This window comes from Lissotriton helveticus, chromosome 8 (genome assembly GCF_964261635.1).
Source record: "Lissotriton helveticus chromosome 8, aLisHel1.1, whole genome shotgun sequence".
Taxonomy (NCBI): Eukaryota; Metazoa; Chordata; class Amphibia; order Caudata; family Salamandridae; genus Lissotriton; species Lissotriton helveticus.
Window position 1 is genome coordinate 1665836391 of NC_136069.1, and position 23124 is coordinate 1665859514.

Genomic DNA, 23124 nt, shown 5'->3' on the forward strand with positions numbered 1-23124 from the left:
GAAGCCGCACAGCCCCCCCTTGCTCTGTTTCGCAACCTGATGCTTGAATACTATGGCGCACTGCCGCTTGCGACCTTAAGCGCGGCATATGGATTATCGTTTCGATTTTCCTATTTCACATGTGTCCAGCCTGTGTTTCATTGCCTGAGCTGCGATTTCGACTGGGCCCTTGATTTGTGTCTCTGCAAGACGGTGTCTCCTGACGTCGATTTCAATCACCTGATGAGTCCCGTAGTTACTCACGAGTTGGTTTGTTCTGGCGAAAGGATTATGGCCTTGGCAGCGATGCATGGACCAATGGGTCATTGGAACAGACCCGCAGCAGCGCAAGATTTCTTGGCACAGAGCTATATTGAGAACCCGCCGAGTTGTCCTCTGATGATGCTAGAGGCTCCGGTGCTGGAGGAGCACGTATGTTCATTCCCACTAATGAATTGGATGGCTGAACTGTTTTCGGATGATGACAGTGATTTCATGCTGGAGGCTGTTGCTGCATATTTTGCATATTCAGTCCTGTCCTAACAGCCTTCGAGACTCTTTGCTAGAAGCCGGTTCTTGATTACGAATTTTTTGGCCCTTTCTGTATAATTTTTTTTTAAACAAAACCCAGACCTATTGACTTGAGTGACAGTGAGGCATCTATATTGACCTCTATTAGGCCTTTTCACCAGATTTTAGCTCATTATTATTGAACTCTGCTTTCATGATATGCCCCTGTTCTGGTCTTACCTTACCTTATCTTGTCCGTGCTCGGATCATTGGGGGGGGGGGGGGTGTCATATAGTTACTGCTTACCTATATACTGTGTTAAGTTAGCATGAGCTTATTAAATGTTTAAACGCCATTTTTCCTTTTGCTGCTTTTTGCACACGACACATAATTGTTATTTTAGCTTTCAACCTAGAAGAGCGTTGTGATTTACATGAGAATAATATGTTTTTGCTCTGATATCAGCTTTGCTTTGTAAACTGTCTGCACAGTGAGTGCTGAAGCCTCCAAGGATAACTTAACACAGTGTTGTTCTGAGGTCTGATCTTCGCACCTTCCTAGACATAACATAAATGCAGCTGCTGCCAAAATCTGGCTTTACGCGCGTTTTATATTGCTTTGCTTAGAGCACACGTTACACACTTGATGGTGCTTCGCATGCAGAGAGCTGGTGGAAGATGATGTGATCCTCTGCCACTCAGATTTTGAGGTATGGGCCCGCACTGCTAAAACCCTAAGAGACCTTCATAGATATAATATACTATGCTAGTTATGGAGAGTGAGAAATAGGTGTTGTTAATTACTATTCATTTCAGCTTTTTAGTATGCTGTCACTGTTCGCTTTCTATGGATTAGTAACTATGCTGATAACTTTGCTTCTGATAATATGTTTGCTTGTATTATCTAAGATACTGCGTTTGAGAACCCTGCATTAGTAAATAAATATTTCAAATGTGCACGTGTCCTCTTTTACTCCACGTTCTGGTTTGAAATGATTGCATAACGAAAGAGTGTTCATGTGTTCCACGATACCTGAGGTATTCTAAGTTCATGTTCTGGTCTGTCTAAACGTTGGGAAGTTATACTGACCAATGAGACACTGTAGCTAGCTCGGTAAGGGGATTTTGGGTACTGAGTTGAGTTTTGGGCCACCCTAATTCACTGAGGTTCCAAATTTCTATGCACAGTTCTGTAAGAGAACGGAATTCCCGCTACACTAGTTTCCCTAAGAAAAGCTTTTTTTGACTTGCCTATATCTTTGGCATCGTTGATGAACCTTCATGACATTTTCCAGAAAAAGTGACCCTGTGATTCTTGTGGCACATTGAAAGTTTCAGGGTGATCTGTCAAGCAGGAACCAAGAAAAGGGGATCATGTTAATTCCCATAGGACCTTTACACACGGCTACAGCCCGAACTGCTGAATGTAATTACACTAAATTTGGCAGAAAGGTAGATGTTGATCCAGGGAAGTGCCCTTTTATGATTTGGTATAAATCTGTTCAGTAGTTTTTGAAATATTAAGGAAATCCAAATTTGCATACATTACGACCCGGAGAATCCGTGACCCCTCACGATCTTGTGCTGAGATCTGATTTGCTGCTGCCAACACTTTAAACCAGGAAGTGCTGGCTGTCATCTTGGGTCTCGACTTGAGCAGAGTCCCAGAAAAAAACATTAAAAAGAAAGGAAATGGCAGGGTAGAAACACCCTGATCCTCTAGACACCGCAGGTCCAAAAAAGCATTTTTGTAAATTTTCTCGCCTTGGTCCGCGGATTCCTCCGGAAATGTTTTTTTTTTTAGTTGAAGCACTTCTTTTATAATTGGCCCCCAGGTGGGCCAGGTTGTGGGTGCATTTTTCGTAATAAAGGAGGGGAGTGCACATCCCCCCCCTCCTTGGGCTCATTAATGTCCCAGGGACCACCACCTCACCAGGGCTTGTTCATGGAGAGCCTCTCGGACACCCCCACAGTCCTTGGGGCTGGCTTGGGCTGCGGGGGGCCATGCAGCCCATCCTCCCCTAATAAAAGAAATTTAAAAACACCGGCTCTGCAAGTCGCCGAGGGCCCCGCCCTTTTTCACCACACTCTGCAAACTCGCCTCCTGGTGCACTACTATTTGAGGTATGAAGTCCCCTTGACTCCTGAAGGTCCTTGTGGGCCGACTCCCCCTCCTGTACCCTCCAGCAAGTCCTACACAGCGGGATTACTGAGTGTTCAAGCAATTCCACTTTCGTTGGTCTACCGTGCGGTATTACTTCAACACCATTCTTTCTTAGTGTCGTGGTTGATAAAATCACCCAGGGGGGCTGTGTCCCTTTAGCTCCATCACCCCCGAACAGTCGAGAATGTCCACTTGATAGAAAAAGCTCCTTTTCTGTTCTACTCATCTTGCCATGCCACGTACCCCAGGACACACTTGCACAAAGTTTGTAACCTGTGCCTGAAACATTATCACCAAGAGGAATCCTGTGCACTATGTTTCTCGTTCCGGAATAAAAATACTATTTGAACCGTAGTACTTTGGCTTCAATGGTTCAGCACCAGGGAGAGGAAGATACTCCAGATATCTTCAGGGAAGCAAGGAGGAAGTTCTGCAGCAGCCGGGCTTGTTTGGTGCCTTGATTACGGAGGCATTCTTGTTGGAGGATGCCGCCTCCTACTCATGACGTTGAAGCCAAAATACCCCCCTCAGCCATTTGGTGTTAACGAGGTCCACGGTGAGTCCCACTATCGCCTGTCCTTTGTAGGCACCAGCGTTTAGCTCTCGTGCTTCTTCAGATTGCTTCTGGCCACCACTGCCTCAAAGCCATGGTTGGCACCGAGTTACTGGGCCGGACCTTACACCCTCACAACTCTTGGCACTGAATCCTGCCTTGTCCTCGACTGTATCTGCCGGTTCTATGCTGGATCAAAGGTGTTCACCCCCCACACTCGGAGCAAAACATTTTGGAACCGCAATCCACTTCGGGGCTTTCTGTACTTTGACCTTCTATGACTCTTCTCAAGCCTTCTTCACAGGAGTTCAGCCAACCCATCCTGCTGAAACTCCAGGAACATTTAGACACTGGCCAACAGAGGATCCACATCCAGCCGGGCACGCCATCCAAGGATCACCACAATTGGAGTCTCAATTTCGGGGAGGCCCTCAACTCTCCTTCAGAGCCGATGCCTCGGTGTCAGGACAGATGAACCTCTCCACTGCACCTGACCCTTCCAAGCCGGCTCCTCCTCCATCCCCTCCTATTCCTGGCTGCCTGGGGACATTTTGCACACATTCGTTCAATACTATGAGGGGGTGTATGCGGAGCGCATCTCAGCAGTACAGGTAGATATTGCAACTTATTTAGAGGATATCACTTTGGTCTGGCTTTCCAAGGGGCAGGGTGAATTTCTGGGGCAGCGCCTCATGATTAAAGAGGTGCAAGAGGCCATCTCTGCACTGCCCAATGGAAAGGCAACTGGTCGTGATGGATTGCCTGGAGGATTTTATAAGGCGAATGCTGACCTATTAGCCCCCCGGCTGCTTTCCATGTACTTAGATGCTTACTAGTGGCCCTGCCTGCCCAAGTCTCTCCAGGAGGCTCTAAAATGACGTTATTGAAACCTGGTAAAACACTGAGGCTCTGCGACTCATTTCGCCCACTCTCACTTATAAATACAGATGCTAAGATTCTGGACAAGGCACTAGCCACCAGATTACGATTATTACTGCCCACGATGGTCTTGCCCGATCAATCTGGATTTATGCCGGTGCGCTCCACGTCGCACAACCTACTGACTATGTTTGCGGGGCTGCATCTGTTGGAGCCCACACTTCCGGCGGCAGCAGTGTTGCTTGATGCTGCCAAAGCATTTGACTCTGTCCAGTAGAGATATATGTTTGCTGGTCAACATCACATTGGGGATCCTCCTGCATTCACAAGTTGCATTCAACTGCTGTATACCATGCCGTCAGCTTGAGTCTGTGTAAATGGCTATGTATCAGAGGCCTTCTCGATAATGCAAGGAACGCGGCAGGGGTGTCCTCTGTTGCCACTGTTATTTCTGGTGGCGCTGGAACCGTTGGCGTGTCTAATACGACAGAGGTATGCAGCTAAGTCGTTGCAGTTCCGGCAGTGCCTACTGCCTATCTCTTTCTATGCTGATGATATATTGATATATATATCAGAGACCCCGGTACACATGTAGAAAGTCGAATAGATGAATATGTGCGATTTGAGCGGTATTCAGGCCTGTGAATTAATTGGGCTAAGTCAGTAATACTTCTTTTAACTGAGAGTACAATACCCCATGAGATGGAATATCCACTATAGTGGAGCAACGATCCCATCAAGTATCTAGGGGTCTGGATACATAGGGCCCCAAATTAGTTTTACAAACTAACTAAGGTACAGCAATTTCGAAACTGGAGGACCAGGTAAGGCTCTTCCTTGCTGACAGAATAACGCTAATGAGGATGGTGGTACTCCCTAAAATTATATGTATTCACTAACATCCCCATACGCGTGACACACAAGTTCTTTGCTACGCTACGATCCCTGCTGGTCCAACAAGCTTGGACAGTACGGCAGCCCAGACTTACATGTGAGACAGAAACATTCCTGTATAATCAGGGAGGGTTTGCAGCCACTGACCTCCGATTGTATTCATTATGTGCGCAAGTGCAGTATATTTATTATTGGCACCAACCTCTGAATTACATCCCTCACGTAGCTGTGGAAAGTGATGCGGAACACCCGATTCCTCTTAGGGCTATGATTTCTCACAACAATACTATTTTCGCCCGTGGTGAAATCGACACAGTACAATGCACAGTACATGCATGGAAAATACTTGGCCGCAGATAGAGGCATTACATGCTCCTGCCATGCTGCTTGAACATCACTCAGATATCTCAGTAACAGGGGAGATGGGTTCATTGATGGCTTTGAAGGCAGCTGGGCTCTGCATGATGGGCGACATATACAAGGATAACAAGTTCATAGACTCCTCTGAATTGCCAATGGAGGGCGCTATCTCCCTTATGCTCCTTTTTGTACATAGTAGACTCCGAGCAGCGTTATGTACAATCTATCCGCAGTTCCTGTATCAGCCAAAAGCTTTAGGGGCTCTACAATCAGCACTCACAACAACTATGCGGTATCCCTTACTCACGCGTTTGTTTATACAATGCCTCACAGGTTGATGCACAAGCGTTGGCAGAGGGATCACTGGCCAAGTGGAATGCCACTCTTCCTGCTCCATTAACTGTGGGGGACTGGATGGAGTGCTGCAGCCTGACAGGGCAACTGACAGTGAATGGTAACCTTCGCATTATTCTCTTCAAATACCTACACCAGTTGTATTACACACCAGCACAGCTTTTTAAATTTGGCTTATGGGAGACAGTGGAGTGTGTTTAGGTGCAAAGTACCATAAGCAGATTTCATGCATCTTGCGTGTGTGTGCCCCAAGATGCAGGCATACTGGGAGAAGGTCATAAACGTTCTTAATGCAATGGTTCAGGAGCGGGTGGACTGTACCCCACTGCTGGCTTGCTTGCTGGGACTGACTGAGCCTGTGTATCCATCCCATCGCAGACTAGTGGCTATTGCCCTCCTTTTGGCAAAACGCCGGGTAGCAATTTCACGGGGGGGGGTAAGTGGCCCCAAATCACAAACATTGGCTCCGACACATGGCTTACTGTCGCGATCAACTTGCATGTTTTGTTGAAGAATTTCAACAGGCTTCCAGGCCCAGGGATGTGTGGGAACCTTTTCTTTGTACTTGCTGTCCCAAGATGCTGTATAATATAAGTGCGTGAAACATGTATCAGGAGGAATAGCTTCTACATAAAATGACCCCGTTTTTGGGGGACTCTGGAATAATGCAGTGATGCTCTACATAAATAATGTAACAGGTTACTCTGTATTGAACATGGCTATGTTATGTTGTTGGTTGTAACTGAAAATGCTCAATAAATAAAAAATAAAAACATTTTTTTAAAACAACGGACCCTGATGAAACTCTGCAGTCTATCATTATGTCATTCTCACATGATATGGAAATATATTACAGGTCCCTCTGGAATATGAGTTTTTATATCACTGCATTTTGTGCAATAAATGCACCAAAACGTGATGTAATACAATATGCATATGTATTCAATGAATTGACTCTTATAACATGCCTTTTAGACCACACACCAGTGAAGAAATGCAGCAAATAAACACAAATTGAAACTCTGAAAGCTAGAGGTTTTAGCCTGAAATTCCTGTGGTGTCTTGCCAGAAAATACATTACTAATGCAAAGTTCTTCCATTCGGCTTGAAATCCACCCAATAACTTTCTGCAAGTTTATGGTTATAGTGACTGCTTATCTGGGAAGTCGAGGAATATTTGAATAACCATACCTAAACGACTGACATATGAAATTATCAGCCCCTCAAGCAGACAACAGCTATAGGTACTTCCAAAAGTTTCTAGTTACGTTGAACCAGGATCTTGACAGCCAGTAAACGGACGGATGGCAAGATGGCACAGACCCGCTTCCAGGGAGCCTTACTTCCTGCTCCAGCAATCCACCCCAAAGAGCTTGGTGATACAGGCATCGTCCACCCACCTAAACCCCAATTAATTCCCTACCACCCCGGCCTACAGGAAATCCAAGAGGATGGAGAATTTAGTGAAGCAGGTATTTTCCAGTGGCAGTCTTGCGATCACCTCATACCTCCTCGCACTGTATTTGCACATGGTGTGAGATAGAGTAGGGGAAGTCTTGGCCACAGACATGCTGGAAGTCAGGCAAAACCTGCAGTATCTGAGGGTCGACAGTCAAGATGCTGCGAATTACACCATCTAATCTGGCTTAGCACAGCTGACGCCTCGGTAAGTTAGTTAGGAGCAGCGTGGTGCTTTGGCCTCTCACCCGGATTCACTCTATGGGCTTTTCATCAGATGTGCATCAGTACCTTCTCTTCTAGGGGATCCTCATCAATAGTCGTAAGCACTGAATATTCCTGCCCATGCACAGGGACCCAGGTATATATAAGAAAAATATATTTGAAAACATAATAAAGCTCTGTGTATATGTATGTATATGTATAGAAAAAAATATTTATATATTCTGCTCCAAAGGTTGTCCACCTGGTTAATAGCACTCGATCAGCAGCTTTATTTATGATAGGCAAGGACGAGGATCTGCTTGTAGAAGCCGCTTCGTAATGGAATTGCCTGACGCGTTTCAAAGCTCCATATGCTTCTCTTCAGAGGCTTGAACGGAGACGGTGTGTGCAAACGCTGAAACCACTTTGCCATTTTCATATTGCACACCCACCAATGGGAAGCTCGAATGAGACTCTACATTGTGGGAAATGTGATCCGGATAGCACAAAATCTTGTCCTGTATGGACCCTGCAAGTGGACTCGTCCTCAATCCTGTTTTCCACTGCTGGCCCACATTGCTGACATTATAGCTACCATGTCTATTGGCCCCCATAATATTACAGGGTGGTGCACACTCCTCCGCAGAACGGCCGCGTATTACAATCTGCTCCAAAGGTTGGCCACCTGGTGAGTAGCACTCGATCAGCAGCTTTATTTACGATAGGCAAGGACGAGGATCTGCTTGTAAAAGTCACTCCGTAATGGAATTGCCTGACGCGTTTCGAAGCTCCATATGCGTCTCTTCAAAGGCTTGAATGGAGACGGTGTGTGCAAACGCTGAACCCACTTTGCCATTTTCATACTGCTCACCCACCAATGGGAAGCTCGAATGAGACTGTGCATTGTGGGAAGTATGGTCTGGATAGCCCGCAAATTTTGTCCTGTACGTACCCTGCAAGTGGACACATCCTCAATCCTGTTTGCCACTGCTGGCCCACATTGCTGACATGATAGTTACCATGTTCGGTGGCCCCCATAACATTACAGGGTGGTGCAAACTCCACGGCAGGACGGCCGCATATTACATTCTGCTCCAAAGGTTGTCCACCTGGTGAGTAGCACTCGATCAGCAGCTTTATTTATGATAGGCAAGAATGAAGATCCGTTTGTAGAAGCCGCTCCGTAATGGAATTGCCTGATTCGTTTCGAAGCTCCATATGCTTCTCTTCAGAGGCATGAACGGAGACGGTGTGTGCAAACGCTAAACCCACTTTGCCATTTTCATATTGCACACCTACCCATGGGAAGCTCGAATGAGACTGTGCATTGTTAATGTTCCTCCTGCGCAATGAGAGGAACAGCAGAGATCTCCTTCTCAAGCTGTGAGAGCATCCATCCCATGGTATACTCATCGGAAAAATCTCCTGGTGGGAGTTCCCTTCCACCAGACTCCTCTAACACAATCTTTGATCACAGATACCTCCCTTCAGGGTTTGGGAGCTCATGTTGGCCCTTTGCAGACTCGGGGCCAGTGGTCGAGCAAGGAACAAGCATATTACATCAGTTTGGTAGAGTTACGGGCAGTGCATCTAGCCCTCAAGGTCTTCTACCTGTCCATACAGTCCAAGTCCATATTGGTCCAGACGGACAACACGACCACAATGTACTATCTGAACAAGCAGGGAGGGACCCGCTGCACCCTTTGTCCCTTGAGGTTCAGGCGATCTGGCATTGGCTTCCAGCTAGATAACTGTCAATCACGGCAGTCCATCTGCCAGGAGATCAAAATGCTCAGGCAGATTCCCTAAGTCGTCACTTTGAAGATCAGCAAGACTGGGTTCTGTACGACGAGGTGATGGCAGACATCTTTTAAGAATGGGGTCATCCAAGCATTGATCTCTTCGTGGACGACACAAAAAATGCCAAGACTTTGCGTTAAGGTTTTACTGGCCAGTTTTCAAAGGGACTGCTCTTTTGATCAATTGGATAGGTGGGGTTTTTTACGCTTTTCCTCCTTTGCCGGTCATCCCGAAGGTCATAACTAAGCTCTTCCACTCCAGAGCGAGGATGACACTGATAGCACCGAAGTCGGTGGTACCCGGACCTTCTACACCTCTCGGAGTGTCCACACAGGAGGTTTCCGTGCAGGCCGTACCTGCTGTCCGAAATGAGCAGGAGGATCCATCATCCCATCCTTCCCTCGCTGACCGTAGCAGCATGGCTTCTGAGGTCCTCCAGTATAGACACCTAGGTCTTCCTCAGTACTTCATGAACATTTTGAAGAAATCTAGAAGGCCATCAATGAGACATTCCTATGCTTTTAAATGGAAAAGGTTCCATGTGTGGTCTGTGCAAAATGTTTTCCAACGTACCAAAGGGCAAGAGGAGGTAATTCTGCCATATGTCCTACACTTGACCAAGTCAGGTCTAAAATTTGGTTCCATAAACGTACACCTTGCTGCCATTACAGAATACAGAAAGTCACCTACTCAGCCAACTTTCTTTCATGTGAGGACAGTTTTTGTACAGGAGTTAAAGTAAGGTTTTCCCCCTGTCCGTCCTCCTTTGCCTCCCTGGGAGCTCAATCTGGTTCTTTCCAAACGCATGGGTCCCCCCCTTTGAGCCAATTCACAAAGCGACCCTTCAACATCTTACATGGAAAGCCTCCCTCCTTCTTGGTGGCAATCACTTCCACTCGTAGGGTGAGCGAGATTCAGGCACACTGCTCTAATGAACCATACAGTTTTTCACCACAACAGAGTAGTTCTGAGAACCCACCCTTCCTTCCTTCTGAAGGCGGTGTCGGATTTTCATGTTAATCAATCAATTTCTTTGCCTATTTTCTTTCCCAATCCCTCCACTCCAGCTGACAGGGCCCCTCATTCTTTAGACATAAAGAGAGTTCTAAGATTCTATCTGGACTGGTCTAAGGCTGTTAGGAAGTCTGATTACTTGTTCGTAAACTATGGTTCCATCAGAACAGGTTTCCCAGCCTCCAAGCGTTCCATCTCCAGATGAATAGTGTCATGTATCAAGCTGGCTTACCAATTGTCAAATAAGCCCCTCTTGTCTTCTCCTAAAGCTTATTCGACTAAAGGAAAGGCAGTTACGGTGGCCTTACTGCACAATGTACCGATTGCTGAGATCTGGAAACCAGCCACTTGGAAGTCAGTACATACTTTCACAAGACATTATTGTCTCAACTCGGATACTAGAGCAGACACTCAAGTACCTTGAGAAATGTATTTCAGTGCTGAATTCAGCTCCTACAGTTTCTTAACATTTGCCCACAGGAGTAGAGGATGGGTTTGCTATTCGATTCAGTGCTTATGACTATTGATGAGGATCCCCTGGAAGAGAAGGATAAGTTACTTACCTGTAATCCTAGTTCTCTTCCAGGGTTAGCCTCATCTAAATCATAAGCAACCCAACCAACTCCCCGGGCAAATGATCCATTAATATGTCATTTCTTTGTGCCCTTACCTCCCTCCCTTAGGTCAGTTGTTCCTCAAAGAACAACTGACCTAACTGTCACCCCTTAGGCAGGATGGGAAGCTGGGGGTCATGGCTGCCTTAAAGGCACGGTGCCAGTTTATGCTTACAATTGCTTTAATTTTCTATGCTGTTAAGTTTTCAATGCAGCCTATGGGGTAAAAATGCCTGCGGTTTTGCAGGACAACTTTCTGCTGTTCATTAAAGAGAGTTCAAGTGTCTCCTTTTCCTCCTGTTTTCCGTTTTGTTGCAAAAGTAAGTTGCCGGGGCATTAGTTAGCCTTGGTGTTTTCTGGGAGGCTGCATTGGTTTGTGAAAAAATATTATATGTGTGTGTATATATATATATTTCTCCAGTATTAGGGGTGTCTTTCATAGATTCACATGCTTGAATATCCCCCGTCGTCGAAGTGGGAGTCCCACGGTACATAAAATAGCAGTATATATGCATGTATACATGAAAAATATAACCAATAAAAATATACATACATATAGTGCAGTAAATTGTAAATTCTAAAAGTACCATAGAACACAATAGGCCCATTGAAAAGCCTAAGGGAGAACTCACTTTAGTAGCATATCAGAGTCATTATGTGTTGGATCACATTCCAGCCAATCAGGCTGTAGCCTCCTCTAGAACCTTCTCCTCAGAAGCCCAAGTCCTCAGATTTTCTACCGCATGTCGTGTGAAGGGAGTCTCCCTGAGCTCTGCTCAGTTTTCTTCAACTTTACCTGTTTTTTCTTCAAGAAAATGTCTTCAAACAAGAAATCTCTGTTTAAAGCCTGCCCTTCATGTGGTAAACTGCGCCTTTTCCACGAGGATCCACACAGTAAATGCATTTACTGTCTCTACCCAGACCATGAGGTGAAAAACTGTAAGTACTGTCGCACTTTCCCTCCTAAGACTCTGAGAGATAGAGAGGCCCGTCTCCTTCTGTGGCTACAGAAGTTGAGGACTTCGGAGTCTGTGGTTTCTGATGTGGAGAGCCTGTCATCTTTTGCTTCAAAGTCCTCTCAGAAGCGTGGGTCTGAGACCGAGGCTCCTTCTCCTTTTCTCAAGAAGAGTAGACTGTTGGAGTCCTCTAGGATTGTCTCCCCACAGGATTCGCTTCAGGGCACGTCTACGGGACCTGGTTCTCTGACGTCTGCGCCCAAAGCCTTACCTACCAGTAAGAAATCTGGTTTTGGCTCGTCGACGGGCTCGTCGTCGCGCCCGTCGACGTCGTCAGCGTCGACGAAATCCATTTCTACCACCTTCACGTCGACGACGACATGTTCCATGTCCACCGGCGCTACGTCGACGACGACCACCTCGTCGACGGCGACCTCGAAGGTGAGACCAATCTCTTCAGTGGTGAAGATCTCGTCGACGACGAAGCCGTCGACGCATACACCGTCGACGAAAACCAAGCCTCCACTCAGCGCCCCGTCGACGACGAAGCCGTCGACGCATCCTTCGTCGGCGCATCCATCGTCGACGAAGACCAAGCCTCCACCCAGCACCCCGTCGACGGTGCCCCCGTCGACGACGTCTCTGTCGACCAGCATTACTTCGTCGACGGCCTCGTCGACGACTCTCATACCGTCGACGCCTTCGTCGTCGACGGCCAAAGCTCCACTCTCGTCGACGAACAAAGCCCCGCTCCCGTCGACGGGCTCGTCGACGGGCAAGGAATCCTCGTCGACGAAGAAAATCCCGTCCAAGTCGCCTCAGGGCGTTGCTGACGGTGCCGCATTTACGCCAACGGGCTCGTTGGCGTCGCACCAACCTCTACCAAAGACGGCTTCCATCTACACAGTGGTTACTGCTTCTTCTTTGCGGACCATACCACTCATCCAACTGAGTCCTGTGAGGAGTGGTGCTCGTCTTCCAGACAAATTATTCCAGTCTGGTGAGGAAGAATCCGGAAACGATTCGGAAGTGGAAGGATTATTTAAACAGGCAACAAGTCCTTCGGATTTGAACATTAAGTGCCAGGAATATAGTGACGAGGGTGAGGTGGTGGACAATGTCGAAGATGGGACTGACTTGTTTCCTGTTGATACGTCCGAACCGGTGCCTTCAGAGCCTGTTACCCAGATACCTCTGTCCTTGGTGATGAACCTTCAGCACATGCTGGATGATTATAACCGCAGGTTTCCTTCTTCTACTCCTGCTTCTCCAGCACCACTGCCTCCTCCGCAGCCTCAACCGCAACTTCCTCAGGCACCTACACCAGTTTCACCGGCTTCACCGGATGGTACTCGCCCTGACACTGGCGACGAGGATCCGGATCCTCACAACACAGATGACGACGACAATGACGCCGACATGGCTGAGTGGGACGATTATAGGGCTCAAACACCTTCCACTCCGCCCACCTCGCCTCTACATTCGCCCCCAGTGGACATGGCACATTTCCACAATTTGATGATCCGGGCTACAAAACGGTTTCATCTCAAAGTCGAACAACAACAGCATGAAAGTGATTGCTTTCTATATGACTTTAAAGACATCTCACAGAGGCAATCCCACACTATACCAATCGTGGAATATATTTGGAAGGAAGGCCTTAAATTGATGGAACGTCCCAATTCTGTTCCTGCGGTCTTACCCAGATTGGACAGGAAATACAAAGCACCGGCGTCTTCTCCGGCCTGCTTAGTGTCTCAACCGAAGGCAGATTCGGTAATTACTCAGGCTGCGCAAAAAAGATCGCGCAATCCTGCTACGCCACTCACGTCTCCTCCTGATCAGGAAGGCCGCAAATTGGATTCCAAAGGAAAGAAATTCACGACCATGGCGGCTACTACAGTGAGGGCGGCAAACACTCTGGCTATACTGGGCCGTTATGACCGCCAGATGTGGTCCGAGATTGCTGCATTGATTCCTCAGCTGCCTGAGGCAATCCGGACAGAAGCACAGGCGATTATTCACGAGGGAGAGTTGATTTCTTCCGAAATCATTGAGTGTGCACTCGATATTTCCTCCACTGGATTTCGACAATTGGCGGGGGCTGCAGTCTTGAGGCGTCAAGGCTGGCTGCGCTCTACCACTTTCCGTCCTGAAGTACAGGCAAGAGTCCTAGATTTACCTTATGACGGAGAATTATTGTTTGGCAAACATGTGGATGATGCCCTTGAGGCAATAAAAAAGGACACTGACACTGCGAAATCCCTGGCGAGCCTACAATACAAGAAACGGCCTTTTCGGGGTGCACGGGGTAGAGGCGGAGGCTCCTCTACTTTTCGTGGCTCAAGTCAATATCGTTCATTCAACACCTACAACGATAACAGACAGCGGGGTGCCTATCAATCTCAAACTCGACAATCCACCTCCAGGCCTTACCAAAGGAAATCCACTTATAGAGGTGGATCAAACACCAAAAAGCAGTGACTGCCTCAGACCCTTCCTTTTGCCGACCGTACATCTTGGAGGTCGCATCTCGAGATACTTTTACAAATGGTCTACAATCACCTCCGACCAATGGGTCCTGGACGTTATATCCAAAGGACATACCCTGGAATTCACAAAATTTCCACCCAATCATCCACCTTCGGGGCCACCACCCCCTCATTTCAAGGACCTTCTGGCCCAGGTGAATTTAATGATCAAAAAAGGAGCCATCGAACTAGTGCCGCAAGATCAACGCGGCAAGGGGTTCTATTCCCGCTTTTTCTTGGTCAAGAAGAAGTCGGGGGAATGGCGTCCAATATTGGATCTACGAGCTCTAAACAAATTTCTAATTTCAAAAACTTTTCAGATGTTAACCCTGATCCAAATTCTGAATTTTCTCAATCCAAGCGAGTTCTATTCCACAATCGACCTTCAGGACGCTTACTTCCATGTGCCAATCCACCCCAGACACAGGAAGTATCTCCGCTTCACGGTCGGGCAGCTACACTTCCAATTCAAAGTCCTGCCATTCGGCCTCCGCTCGGCACCAAGGGTTTTTACCAAGATCTTGGCCCCCGTAGCTGCCTTCCTACGTCTCCAAGGTATCCAATTTTACCCATACCTGGACGACTGCCTCATCAAGGCAAGCACTTTTCACCAGACGGAGCAGCACACTCAAGTTTGCGTCTCCCTTTTCCACGCCTTGGGGCTTTCAATCAATTGCCAGAAGTCACACTTTCAACCTTCGCAACGGAGAAATTTTCTCGGAGCCTTGCTAGATTCTCGGCAGGGAAAAGTGTACGTTTCCCAGGAAAGACAGGACCGCATGTTAATGATGGTGCGCTCCCTCCAATCAAAACTGTCCGTTTCTGTCCGAATGTTCAAATCATTCCTTGGCATGGCATCCTCGTGCATCCACCTCATTCCAAATTGCAGATTGCACATGAGGACTCTCCAGGAGGAACTGGACAGGCAGTGGAAACAGGTGTCGGGGTCCTTCGAGGACAAGGTCCTTTTAACACCTCGCATACAGAAAGCGCTGGAGTGGTGGGCTCACCCTCCACACATATCTGCAGGCCGTTCATTCCAGGACGAACCCCCAACTCTGACGCTTACAACAGACGCGTCTCTCGAAGGCTGGGGAGCGCATCTCGACGGCATGTCTGTGAAAGGGAAGTGGACAGCAATACAACGAACTTGGCACATCAATCGTCTGGAACTCTTGGCGATTTTCTTAGCCCTCAAATCGTTCCAGAGGTTAGTGCGGGGACACACTTTGCTGGTGAGGACGGACAACACCACCAGCATGCACTACCTCAACAAGCAGGGCGGCACGAGGTCTCTTCCACTTTCTCAACTAGCACAAGAAATATGGGATTGGGCGATCCAACGTCAAATTCATCTCACAGCCATTCACGTGCCAGGCGTGGCCAATGTTCTGGCGGATTCACTCAGCCGAGCGTCATCAGACAATCACGAGTGGGAACTCAATCAGCCCACGGTCGAGTACATCTTCCGGCGGTGGGGCCAGCCACGGATGGATCTTTTCGCGACTGCTGTCAACAAGAAATGCCCACGCTTTGCAAGTCGGCATCCCCACAGAGAGTCGAGCGGGAATGCATTTTCGATCGATTGGTCGAACGATTTCATCTATGCTTTCCCTCCACTTCCTCTGATCCCTCGTTTGTTACACAGGATGAGGTTCCAACCTTGTCGCATCATCCTGATCGCACCCAAGTGGCCGAGACGTCCATGGTTCACGGACCTGCTCCTCTTCTCGCAGTCCGATCCGTTGCCACTCCATCCTCTGCCGCACCTCCTCACGATGCAGCAGGGACTAATTTGTCATCCGGATCCAGCATACCTTCAACTCCATGCCTGGAACCTGAGTACAATGAATTTGCACGTTTAACTATTGACAAGGACTGCAGGGAGGTGTTAGCGCGGGCTCGCGCTCCCTCCACCATAAAAACGTACCAACTCAAGTGGAAACGTTTCTGTGTCTGGTGCCGCACCAAGGATTTGGACCCAATGACTGCAAAACCTGAACAAATTTTACCTTTCTTTTTATCCCTGGCAAAATCAGGTCTATCCCACTCAACTCTTAAAGTGTTTCTGGCGGCGATTTCCCGTTTCCGCCATGATGGTTCCACATCTTTATGTTCTTCAAGGATCATTAAACAATTTTACAAGGGCCTTTTTAGGATGTTTCCACCTATCCGTCGCCCTCCGCCTGCCTGGCGTTTGAATTTGGTCTTGTCTCAACTACTTCTACCACCATTTGAACCTATTCACTCGGCAACTCTTAAATTTCTCACGTGGAAAGTTGCTCTTTTACTCGCCTTAACGTCCTCAAGACGTGTCAGTGACATCCAGGCGTTTACCATACAGCCTCCTTTCCTAAAATTCTCCAAAGAGGCTGTGACATTACGAACTAATCCTAAGTTCATCCCGAAGGTTCCCAGTGACTTTCATCTCAACGAACCTGTAATTCTGAAAACTTTCTTTCCTGCTCCGCAAACTCCAGCTGAGCGGTCATTGCATTCATTAGATTTGAAACGTTGTCTCAAATTCTACATTCAACGAACTGCACCTATCAGAAAATCTGATCAATTGTTTGTGGCATATGGTCCAACTTGCAAAGGACAACCTGTTACCAAGCAGACTATAACCAGGTGGATCTCCTCTACCATATCCTTCTGCCACCAACGGGCTGGAAAGCCCCTTCCTGCTCCTGTTCGAGCTCATTCAACTAGAGCAGTGTCTACTTCGGCTGCCCTTTTTGCGGGGGTACCCTTACGCCAGATCTGCAGAGCTGCTACTTGGTCGAGCAGCCATACTTTTACTAAGCACTACTGCCTGCAATCAACAGACGCCGCGGATGCGGCAGTGGGTCAAGCGGTGCTGCGGAATCTTTTCCAGTAAAGGTGAGCCTCTGTTGCTACCCACCTCCAGTCATAAAGGTTTTGTTTTCTAATAATAATGTTTTGGTATTTATTGCTTATTACCATATATATTTACCTTCTTTGCTTGATGTATTACCTGTATGACTTATGTGATCATTTACTGCTTTCTACTCTATTCAAGCATGTGAATCTATGAAAGACACCCCTAATACTGGAGAAGAACTATAGTTACTTACCTGTAAACTGTGGTTCTCCAGTATTGGTGTCTTTCATAGATTCACATGCGACCCTCCCATCCTCCCCTCAGAGGCTCTCTTCTCCTCAGGCACTTTTACTTACTCTGTGCTACGAAAATCTGAGGACTTGGGCTTCTGAGGAGAAGGTTCTAGAGGAGGCTACAGCCTGATTGGCTGGAATGTGATCCAACACATAATGACTCTGATATGCTACTAAAGTGAGTTCTCCCTTAGGCTTTTCAATGGGCCTATTGTGTTCTATGGTACTTTTAGAATTTACAATTTACTGCACTATATGTATGTATATTTTTATTGGTTATATTTTTCATGTATACATGCATATATACTGCTATTTTATGTACCGTGGGACTCCCACTTCGACGACGGGGGATATTCAAGCATGTGAATCTATGAAAGACACCAATACTGGAGAACCACAGTTTACAGGTAAGTAACTATAGTTCATATATATATATATATATATATATATATATATATATATATATCTGTATTTATATATTTTTTATATATTCTGGGGTCCCCGCGCATGGGTGGGAATATTCGGTGCTTATGAATTTGATGAGGATACCCCTGGAAGAGAACTAGGATTACGGGTAAGTAACTTATCTGTATGGACATGCCCTTTAGCTTGAAATCTTCGGAGTGGAGGCTGGTGCAGGAAAAGGAAGGAGGCGTTTGTCCCATCCAAGATCTTCGCCCTCTGGAATGGCAGGTTCCAAATGCTCACCCTGGCCCAAGTCCTGTCGGCACCAGATCCAGGAGACTGGATGCTAGTGCTGGAGTTGTATGAAGCATATTTTTACATTCCCATCCTGCAGTCCCAAAGGCGTTGCGTGCGATTTTAGGTAGGCCATGAGCACCACCAGTTCTTTGTGCTCCCCTTTAGCCATACCAGTGCGCCTCCAGTGTTTACGAAGGTAATTGTGTGGCTCGCAGCTCATCTGCAGAAGTTGGGAATACCAGTCTTCCCATAACTCGACTGATTACTGAAGGCGGGCAAGTCCCAGACAGTCATAAACCATTTCCAGATTACGACCACCCTGATGACATTGATGGGTTTTTCCATCAATATGCCAAATTCATACCTGACTCCTTCACTTTATCTGAGCCATCCCAGACATGGTACTTTTCTGAGCCATCCTTCCACTTCAATGAGTTTAGGACATTCCGGCTGTGATTCAAAGGTTTCAACCATTGACATGGGTCTCAGTGAAAGAGGCTGAGAGGCTTCTCATCCTGCTTCTGGCCCACACTAGGTGGCACATGCGGGCTCTGCAGTGGGATCTGAAATCTCAGGGGGATCCGCAGTAAGAGAACCTGTAAGGCTCCATCAAGGCTACTCAACTGCAGTTGGACCAGCGTCAGACCCCTGTTTCTGCCCCACCCAGAGTTAACAGTCGTGATTGATGCATCATTGTTTGGTTGGAGAGGTGATGGGAGAGGTTGGAGAACTCTGGCCTCCAGCGGAGGCTCACCTCCACATCAACTTGCAGGTGATTCGCTTGTCACTGAAAGCATTTCTCCTGACCTTTAAAGGAGAATGGCTGCAAGTTCCCACAGATAGCAAGACTGCTATGTGGTATTGCAACAAACGGGGCGGTGTGTTGGGTCATGGTTTCTGTGCCAGGAGGGTTTGCGCCTCTGAAAGTTACAGAACGCTCAGGGCAACTTCCTAATCACCCTGCACCTGGCAGGATCTGTAAATGCCAGGGCAGACAAACTGAGTTCATGGTGCCTATTGGATTATGAATGGCGGTTACACTTGGAGGTGGCACAGGGCATCATCCTACAATTGGGAGGATCCTGGCTCGATCTATTCACCGCAGAGAATGTTCAGTGTCTAAACCTAGCTCGAATTCCCAAGACAGTCACCTTTCTCCAGCATTAAGGGTTGGGACTTTGGAATGCCTTTCTGCCCCTTCCTCTTCTGCCCAGAGAACTCAAGAAATCAAGAGAGACTAGGCCCAAGTCATCCTAGTAGCCTCAGACTGGGTGAGAAGAATGTGGTACCTGGAACCTCTGGCAAGGTGCATGTGTCCGGCAATCAGGCTGCACCTTCAGGAGAACCTCCTGTCACAGCAGGAAGGCTTAGTCTTGCACCAGAGTCTTCTCAATATACACAAACCATGCATAGACATTGAGTGGCAACAGTTGATGGCGGTCCATCTTTCTCCAGAAGTAGTGGATGTCATTTTGACAGCCAGGCGCCCTTCAATCAAATCGCTGTACGCAGGACGCTGGGAGAAGTTTGTTGTCTGGTGTTCTTCCCCAAACATGCAACCCCTGAATATGCAGGTATCTGATGTTCTCCTGTTTGGTTTGTCATTGGACAAGCAATACCTTGCTAAAGTAAAGGTTACCTCATGGCCCTTTTACCTTCTTAAGTTTCCCTGACCAGCCATCCCTCTTTAAGTCACCTGTTGTGATGCGGGTTCGAAGCGGCTTCTCCTTATGTTCCCATCAACACCATTAGTCATGTACCAGTGGGACCTTCATTTGGTTCTCACATATTTGAAATGCCTCCCTTTGAGCCCAGACACACACATGTTCTCTTAGTCAGGTGAGTGAACTCAAGATGTTGTCGGTGGTACCCCCATAAACATGTTGCTTCTTGGACAAATTAGTCTTCCGAACAAAAGTGTAATTTCTGCTGAAGCTAGTCAGGCCCTCTCACTTAAAGCAATCCATCACTGTGCGAACTTTCTTTGCATTGCCTCATCCATCGAAGGAGGAAGAACTGCCTCATTGTCTTGACCCTTAACAGGTACTTAGCTTCTATGTAGACCAAACCAGGGACTACTGACAGAACGACCAACGACGGTTTCTCTGAGACTAAGAAAGACAAAGCAGTTCAAAAGAAGACCATCTCAAGATGAATCTTGCTATGCATCAAGATCTGCTATGTGATAGCCAAGAAGCAGTCCCCAGCAGGTTAGCACACTCATTCCACCAGAGGGAAGGTTGCTACCACTTCACTGGTGCACCAGGCATGGACATTTGCTAGGCCCCATGTGGATTTCCCTTCACATATTCACAAAGCCTTTCTGCCTACATAGCAGGTCCAGTGTGACGAGCAATTCGCCTCCTACAGTATTTCCTGATCTGAGCCATTCCACAGACCAATCACCAGAATAGGTGCACTGCTTTGGTATTTATTCACAAGGTGAGGAGCCTGCAGTTAGAAGTATCGAAGAACAAATGTCTTACCTTTCGTAAAGCCTTTTCTGGTAGAGTCTCTAACTGCATATTCCTCACTGACCCACCCTCCTCACAATTCTGTGGCTTGGACTCACACAATCCTTTAATAAGATGCCAAATGTAAAAGATATGCACAGTACACTATTTTACATCCATGGCTCTGCGCCTGTGGGCGCGGACAAAAATCGGAAAGAAACTGTCGTCAGCACATGGAGGTGGCATATATATAGGGGACCCAGCATTACATCGAGGTGTGATGGAGCTGCACAACCAGCCATGGCTTGTGCAGGTAAGAGGGGTGGGGTGGGGTGTGGGTGTGGGGACGATTTAGACTGACAACGAGGGAAAATTGATTACTTAATTAATTTCCCCTCATCGTCCGGCAAAATCCCCCCTCATCCCCACCGGCCCCAACGCTCTTACCTGCACGGGCTGTGGCTGTGCACAACACTACCTATGGATGTGTGATGGAATTGCTTTAGATTTAGGCATCTAGTCTGGGGCCTGGTCTAATTCACAAGGTGAGGAATCTGTGATTAGAGAGTGTTTCTACCAGAAAAGGCATTACTGAAGCAAGTAACTTGTTTGTTTGCTTGATATGATGTTAGTGGGGAGCAGGTTAATAAAATCCAATTGTGGATCTGCTAACATTGGGGTGGAGACAGATTATAATTCTGCCACTACTACTTGCAGTTCCCTTTTTCATATATGAAACTGTTAAAATGTAATCTCTCTCTCTTGTGACCTGTATTTTCTTAGGATATATAAGTCTGTCATCTGTGGTTTGAGAAAAGCCAGTTGAGTTGTTTTAAATGGTTAATGATGCAATTACCCTGTCCTGCTTAAGATCAGGGAAATGAAAATATGTAGCGTGTGACAAAAATAAACTTTCCCTTAGCTATTGCTGTGCACTTCCTACTTTAAAGGGTCAGGTGGAGGGAGGTGGGGTTTGAAATAGTGGTCACCTGCAGTAAAATAATGCCTTCTGCTCTTCAGACAGGGAAAGTCATTTTTTCAGCTGTAAATAGCACTCAGTGAGATGTACCGAGACGGCATGCTCTGTAGTTTGACATGTTATCATAAGTTGAGCACTATTCTATCTGTTTACTTTCAGGATCAACAGCCAAATATCTGGATCTTAGATCACATAAAGAAAAAGGAATGTGTTAAGTACATCAAGAGCTCAAAACCGGATGATGAACAGTAAGATTAACCCACAGGAATATACCACAATGCCACCACTTCATTATCATCTGTCCCTGTGTCCCCACTCTGAATATATCTTTTGTTGTTTGCAGAGCTACTCTTTCTATTCCATCCCTTCTTCCATATTACTGATATCTTGTCCTTCACCCTTCAAAACTGAGATTGGTTATGGATCTTATAGTAGTACTTGCTCTAAGTGGTTAATTTCTAGGTCAGGCGAGTGGCCCCCTTTAACCATTTGCTTGTTAAAATCAGCACCATCGAGCCATTACTTTGAGACAATGTCAGTCTCATCTTGGATCGGGGCAGAGGATTTTTCTCTCTTACCGTCATGCTATTGGATCAAAGGTGTATTATTCCCCATCATAGTGATTGCTTTGATTGAGCAGCGTAAAGTGCAATGTTCTCTGGCACCGCAGTAGCTGGAAGGGACTATTTGGTAACTGCAGAAGCCATGTTGAAAACAAAGCTTCCTGCTTTAAAAGCCACACACTCCACTTGATTAACTAGCCCTGGAAATGCAGAAGTGAGATACTATTGCATGCTCACTATATCACTGGTTCCTCCATTTACACTTTGAAATTTAGGATTAAAGAGTTTAAACAGTGAAGGCTTTCTCTTGGATGGTAGAGTGGACTTCATCATCTAAATCTCGCTGCATGTTCATTGTAAATTGTTAGTGTATTTATATAGTGCTAACAACCCCTGACAAGGCATTAACACCTCCGCTGCGCCAAACTTTCTGCACTGGTGTGGAACGTTCTATTGCGCGGGCGGGGCCGGAACGTTCAGCGGACGTGCGCAGCACTACCAAGGTAGTGCACGCGACGTCCGCTGAATGTGCGCCGCACTGAAGGGGTTAAAACACTTTTTCGGCGAGTAGCACACTACTCCAGAATCTTTGTTTTATTTTTTCTTGTGCTTTATTTGTGTTAGGATTGTGCTCTTGATGTCTTGTGTCTTTAGTAGAGTTTGAGGTAGGGATAGAATGATAAAAGTAGATTTGAAAAGGGAAAGTAGTGAGTTGCGTTTGTAAGTAAAGGTCATGTGTGCTTTTTAGTCGGGGCATGGCTAAAAAGGAGTGGCAAAAGATTGAGTAGGATGTTTGGGAGTTCATAGTAGTCAGAAAGGTTTGAGATGAGAAGAGGAAGTAGGAATGGGAAGGACGGAAGGGGCTTTATTGCTATTTTTTCTAATAGCAAAATGTAAATAATTTACACATGCATGTAAATATACACATGATGCTTGGTAAAGTTTTGTTTGCTTAATTAAACCCCTCTAAAAATGCACATATGTACATTGAATCGGCAATATTTAAATGGTCTGCTGTCCACA

At 46.8% G+C, this 23124-nt stretch overlaps 1 protein-coding gene across 5 annotated transcripts in view; it reads left to right on the forward strand.

The window, feature by feature from the left end:
- LOC144773613 (transient receptor potential cation channel subfamily M member 2-like) overlaps nt 1-23124 on the forward strand; it is a 1994366-nt gene that overhangs the window by 164998 nt on the left and 1806244 nt on the right. For all 5 annotated transcript variants that reach the window (XR_013600026.1, XR_013600027.1, XM_078658754.1 and 2 more), the window contains exon 3: nt 21698-21786. Coding sequence is in view for 3 of the 5 variants with exons in the window: in XM_078658754.1 (XP_078514880.1) it covers nt 21698-21786 (89 nt within the window). In the remaining 2 variants the exon portion in view is untranslated. The remainder of the gene's footprint in view (nt 1-21697; nt 21787-23124) is intronic.